Genomic DNA, 6,103 nt, shown 5'->3' on the forward strand with positions numbered 1-6,103 from the left:
TTCTTTGCACTTATCTTCATGTTATGCTTTAAATGTATAAATACTGACTACTCTTTGTATTCGGGGCTCACTTGCCACAGTCCACAACAGGTGGCTGTGCTCGTGAATCCATCTGCAGTCCATCTGCAGATGTTTTAGTTATTAATGTATGCCTTTTTTATTAAATTCACTGAAAGACAAGTTGTTACGTTGGTTTGTGTCTTGTTTTAACAGAAACTGCCACCACAATTTGGCGTTGTCGGCAGGATCACTCGTGTGAGCGGGACCGCTGGAACTCTGTGCGAGGGTAAAGACCGTGCACTTCTGGAGTCCGGGACTCTAACCTCAACCTCCCTATAAAAACAGTGTGTTGATGTTATCCATCTGAGTTCCCTGAACTCCTTGGTGCCGTATTGTGCTAGCCCTGGATTCTACAGCGGTTTCCAAAACAGTGTTACAATACTTTCACAGTATTTATATAGGACTTAAGCCTGCTTTATAATAAAAAAAAATAAAAAAAAAAAATTTAAATCTCTCTTTTTTATAATATGGGACCTTTAAAATGTGTCCTCCAGGCCTAGAGATGGTGTCTCCGGGACAAAACCTTCATCAGATATATAAGTTTTTATCTTAAACATTGATCATACACTCATACATTGAAAACACTCTGGATAGCGGAAGTGGAGGAGGAACCAATGCGCAGGCGGAACCACTGTCGGGAGGGAAATTTAAAAAGTGCGGACAGCTTTTGGTGTGACAGGAAGCAAACAAGACAACCAACTGAGCACTCGAAGAAATCAGTTAGCTTCTTAAAAACACAAGAAGACGGAGAATATTAATATATATTAACATATGATTCGTTTCTAAACGAGTGTTAACCTCAATGTCACAGAATGGAGACTTATCACGACCAGGTAACATCACAAACCAGCATTTAGATAGCTGCTAATGTGGCTAACAGCGTTGTTTACTTTCGCTCAGACGTCGCTAGCTGCTAACGTTCTGTTATCTGAAGCAGCTTTAATACTGGTGTTGTTACGTTTATCTGGTTTAACTCACACCAGGGCGGTCTCAAAGGGCGTTACTGCTTTATGCTGAGATAACTGATTATCTATAAACAAAATGGTTTGTTTTTCTCTTGTGTAACGTTGGCAATTTTGTATTTTTTGAAGCTTTTAGGAGCATAACAGTGAGTTTGTTTGGAGAACAGCCTTGTTGCAGAAAACTGGTGCACTGGGGTACAGCACTATACTTAAAGATCCCATATCATGCTCATTTTCAGGTTCATACTTGTATTTTGTGTTTCTACTAGAACATGTTTACATGCTGTAATGTTAAAAAAAAATCTTTATTTTCCTCATACTGTCTGCCTGAATATACCTGTATTACCCTCTGTCTGAAACGCTCCGTTTTAGCGCATTTTGATGGAATTGCAACAGAATTGTGTTGCTAGGCAACAGCTTGGGTCCATGTGTACTTCCTGTCAGCTGATGACATTCACATACACTGCAACCAGGAATAAACTGGGACACATTTAGAATGATTACATTCTGATTGATGATTACAGTATATTTGTGACATCACAAATGGGCAGAAATCCTGACAGCTTGTTTCAAATGCAGAGTGTCTGAATACGGGCTGTGTGTATATCCCTGTGGATTGAGCGTTTTGATACTTTCACAGTATTTATATAGGACTTAAGCCTGCTTTATAAAAACATGAAAATCTAACTTTTTTATAATATGGAACCTTTAAATGATTGATCGGTTAGTTGATCGTCAGATAGTTTACCAATATAAATTTGTATTATATTTTACATGCATTTAACATTTAACCTAACCATGACTGGTTCCAGGTCCAATAATATAATATCTTTATCATATTGGTTTTTGGCTGTTAGTCAAACAAAATAACCCATTGTGGGGACTTTTTGATGGGCATCTTATTAATATTTTTATATTTAATATTAAATCGATAATGAGTCATTAGTTGCAACCTCCTCCTCTTATTTTTGTCTGTAGACTTTAGACTCACCCTCCAAAAACAGCTACATTGGGAGCTATTACCAGCCTCCGGACAGGATACGACCACTAGCAAGACAGCTGGAGTTCCCTGCCTCCATCAGCAAAGACCCACAGATGACCAGCTCTCGGGTTTCTCAGACAAATCGTAACTATGACAGCACAGGTATGGCACAGCCATTATTTCAAGCTTCTTGTCTTGTACAGTGTTTTTCGTTATGGCCATCTGCTACATTCACCAGCTACGCCTTTCTGTTCTTGTTAACTTCAGCTGTTGTTGATGCCCTGAAGACCCTCCAGGAGAAAATCAGGCGATTGGAGCTGGAGAGGACGAAAGCGGAGAAGAGCTATAGTCAGTTCTCCCATGATGCTCAGAGGCATCAACAGGTCATAGCATCTTACATGGCGCCCAGTCAACCAGCAGCCAGCCTGCCTGAGACGGATAACTCTGGCAGGAAAGGTATGTGAGGGAGGCTACAGAGGGAGAGGCCACTGCAAATGCAAAGTCTTTTCTGTAGACGTCTTTTAATAGATGTGTTTATGAGAACAGAGCTGGACTCAAAGCTGCAGTCTGCAGAGTCGCGGTGTAAGGTTCTTGAGAAGCAGCTGGACTACATGAGGAAGATGGTTGAAAACGCTCAGAAAGAGAGGAACGTCGTCATGGAGAATCAGGTAGTCACAAAGGTTACAAACTGAAAGAAACAAATATTTCTTAAAAAGTAGAATCTAAAACTATAAGCCCAATATGATATAGAGAAATTGTAGTCTGGAAAATAGGCTTAATATCTTTTAAACAAGATTGAATTAACACACATACCACAAATGATGTTAATATCCTAACACCTTTCATCATCATTACCTCCTATCATTTCTGGATGTATGCTAATAAACCACCATATAATCTCTGTTTACCTCCCCTCTAGGTTTCACTGCAGAACCAGCAGCCAAGCAGCTCAAACACCCAACATCCTCAGCGGGACAAGCTGGAGAAACTTGAATCGGAGTGTCTCAAACTGAGTCAGACCCAAACTCTAGCAGAGGTTACTCACGGTTTTACAACTGATTAGTCTTAACACTAATCATCACATGCTGAATGTTATGATCATTAATTCAATGACATTTTTTGCTTTCAGACAAAGCTTGACATTCTAGAGCAAAAGCTACTGAAAGAGGAGCATGAGCGTAAACTTCTGCAGGGAAAAGCAGACCAGGTCCGTCCACACACACTTCACTTGTTGCATCAGCTCAACAATGACACAAGAATCTACATTTTTACTTTGTTTTTTAGCTTTCCTCACCAAACATGCACATATTTTGCAATAAATGCAGAAAAATAAGCAATATTTTTTAAAAATGGTAAAATGCCAACAAAGAATCTTGAAAAGGAAAAAAGATTGACTTTAACCATGTTATTATTGTCATGTCCACAGCTGCAGAAGGACTTGGACATCAACTTTCGATTGTCTGTGCCAACTACTGAAGAAATAAAGCCAAAGAAGAAATCAAAAAAGGTGCTTTTCTTACTGATAAAGCTAAATAACTGCCTGCATTTAGTTGATGAGAAAAAATATTTGTTTGCACATAGTAGTGATAACCGCTGTCTTCTATGTCAGAAAACGTCCAGACAGAATGAGCTGGCATCACCAAGCGGCCCAACACACACAAAAATGCCCTTTGTTGCAGGAACGGTGAGTCAGTTCTGATGCTCTGCAATAACTCTAAAAAAACATGTATTATCAACTCTTCCCCTTTTTTGATTCCTTTCAATTGATTTTGCTTTCCCCTACCTGTCACAGTCGACCAGCCCGAGCCATTCAGTCCACGCCAACATACAAAGTATACTTCACATGATGAAGCACCATCAGCCCCAGCTGTGTGAGCAAGTCAGCATGCTGCAACGGTCTGGTTGTGGAGCCAAGAAAAGCCTCCAAAAGGACTTTTCTCCATCTTCCGCCACTTTCCAGAAGCCTGACAGGGATCTTGAACGAGCAGAGCAGTCACTGGGCTCGCTGTCTGACCTGCTCTTGGCGCTGCAGGACGAGCTAGGACAAATGAGCTTGTGAGTAAGCTTTTTAGTATTATTTTGTTTTACTTTTTCTTTTACACATTTAGTAGGTCTACAACTAACGATTATTTTCATTGTTGATTAATATAGTGATTTTTTTCTCGATTAATCGAGTCGTTGTTTGGTCTAGAAAATGTCAGAAAATGTCGATCAGTGTTTCTCAAAGTCCAAGATGACGTCCTCAAATGTCTTGTTTTGTCCACAACTCAAAGATATTCAGTTTACTGTCATAGAGGAGTAAAGAAACCAGAAAATATTCACATTTAAGAAGCTGCAATCAGAGATTTTTAAAAAAAAGTTTTTAAAAATAGTTGGCGATTAATTTCATGGTTGACCACTAATCACTTAATCGTTACAGCTCTAACATTTCACAATCTGTGTGTGTGTATGTTTATTTTGTCAGTGAGCATCAGGAGTTGGTGCAACAGATAGACGCAACCCAACATTGCGAGGAAAGTCAGGATCTGCAGAGAGAGCTGGAGAGGCTGGTCGCCAGGATGGAGGAGAAGGGAGCTCAGATCACTAAGCTCCGCAAACACCAGAAGACGGTATGTGAACTAGGGCTGTGCAAATAATCGAATTTCAAATACAATTACAATTACGGCTTCAAACGATTATTAAAACAAGATAATCAACATAAAAATAATATTTCCTTTACAGCGGTGCACTTATGCCCCGCTCGGCGGGTGTGGGAGGATTCTTTCGTGGGAACTCTCCCCGGCGTTAGTGGTGCGCCACAACCAGATCTAGGTCTAGGCTTGGAAAGGCCCAGGGTGACGGTGGTGCTTTACAGCACCCCTCGCCCAGACCTCACTGCTTAGTGCTCGCTGTGCCCTCTCTCTCTGCGGGGAGGGACGGAGTTTCCTGCTCCCGGCGCGACTGTGTCAACCGGGACAGACTGTCCTCATTGCGGCGATGGCTTTTTTTTGCTGTGTCATTACAATTCCTATCTATACAACCAACGTGTTTATGATTAAATTGTTAACTAGAGCACAAAGTTCTTCATAGGTCTCTTAATTTGACCCTCGAAGTGCACCAGATTGATGCATTCAGCTATAAAATGTAGTGCATGATGTTTCCACGGTCAATGAGTAATAATCGTGATCTCAATATTGACCAAAATAATCGTGAAAATGATTTTTGCCGTAATCGAGCAGCCCTAATGTGAACCATCACTCAGAGGCAGGCTTTGTAGATGTGTGGAAGTATTTAAGTATGTGTCTGTTTGTCATGTCAACTGATCTCCATCCCTAATAGTGTAGGTGTCTAATGTTTTCTGTCTTCTGTCTTCTGCACAGGTCCGTAAATTGACCCAGGCCCAGGCATGTGTTGAGGAACACACAGCCAAGAAGTTGAGTTGTATCAAGCCTCCTGTTCCTGTTAAGACTAAGAAGAAAGCAAAGAAAGGTGCGACCACCCACAACAACCTGCAGCTTCTTAAAGACACCCAGAAGTTCATAAACAGCCTAAAACAAGACGACATCTCCTGGGAAACATGAGGTTCTCTGAAAGACCTTCCTGTGTGCGGGCTTTGATGCTACAGCTGGATAAACCACGAGACTCCCCTTGGTTCCTTCCAGCCTGTTTTTCCCTCTTCTTCAAATGGCCTCTTTATGGTAACAAATGAAAAGAGGGAATAAACACAGGACTTGATAATGTGTTACTCATGAAACCTATTAATTAAAGGGTGATTGGCTTAAATGAAATCTTGCACATACAGGGTCTTTCTTAGGTAGAGAGTGTGTAGTTTATTTATCATGACCTTAATCTCATCTCAAATGAAGTTGAATATTTTTAATATTTTCAAATTTTAATAAAGCTTATTCTCTCTACATATTGTTTTTACTTCTGCTAACACAAATATTTTTCTCCAACTCTGCATCGTTATTTGGACTTCATACTCAGAACCACTAGGTGGCAGTGCTCCGCTTATGTCTATTTCACAAATGTGAAGGCTTTTACCCCACACACACCGCACAGTTGCATGTATAATAATAACAGATAACTTTATAATGTTGCGTGCAGCATCAAGCTCCTA

At 40.5% G+C, this 6,103-nt stretch overlaps 1 protein-coding gene across 2 annotated transcripts; it reads left to right on the plus strand.

Moving 5' to 3' along the window:
* The first annotated feature begins 677 nt into the window (after positions 1-677).
* Positions 678-5,897, plus strand: cep57l1 (centrosomal protein 57, like 1). 2 transcript variants are annotated; one of them, XM_037750033.1, is made up of 11 exons: positions 678-893; positions 2,001-2,166; positions 2,272-2,460; positions 2,533-2,672; positions 2,924-3,040; positions 3,134-3,211; positions 3,431-3,511; positions 3,614-3,688; positions 3,797-4,059; positions 4,469-4,613; positions 5,364-5,897. In XM_037750033.1, the coding sequence occupies exons 1-11, from the start codon at positions 873-875 to the stop codon at positions 5,562-5,564; spliced, it is 1,476 nt and encodes a 491-aa protein (XP_037605961.1). In that variant the 5' UTR covers positions 678-872; the 3' UTR covers positions 5,565-5,897. The 2 variants fall into 2 exon arrangements, with proteins under 2 accessions (XP_037605961.1, XP_037605962.1); XM_037750034.1 differs by having other exon boundaries at positions 2,551-2,672.
* The last annotated feature ends 206 nt before the right edge of the window (positions 5,898-6,103 follow it).

The sequence above is a fragment of the Sebastes umbrosus genome, chromosome 18, assembly GCF_015220745.1.
Source record: "Sebastes umbrosus isolate fSebUmb1 chromosome 18, fSebUmb1.pri, whole genome shotgun sequence".
NCBI classification, from domain to species: Eukaryota; Metazoa; Chordata; class Actinopteri; order Perciformes; family Sebastidae; genus Sebastes; species Sebastes umbrosus.

Coding starts and splice junctions, on each gene's coding strand:
- cep57l1 (XM_037750033.1), top strand. CDS start 873: ATGGAGACTTATCACGACCAG. Junction 2,167..2,271: donor TCGTAACTATGACAGCACAG/GTATGGCACAGC, acceptor TGTTAACTTCAG/CTGTTGTTGATGCCCTGAAG. Junction 3,041..3,133: donor AGACCCAAACTCTAGCAGAG/GTTACTCACGGT, acceptor TTTTGCTTTCAG/ACAAAGCTTGACATTCTAGA.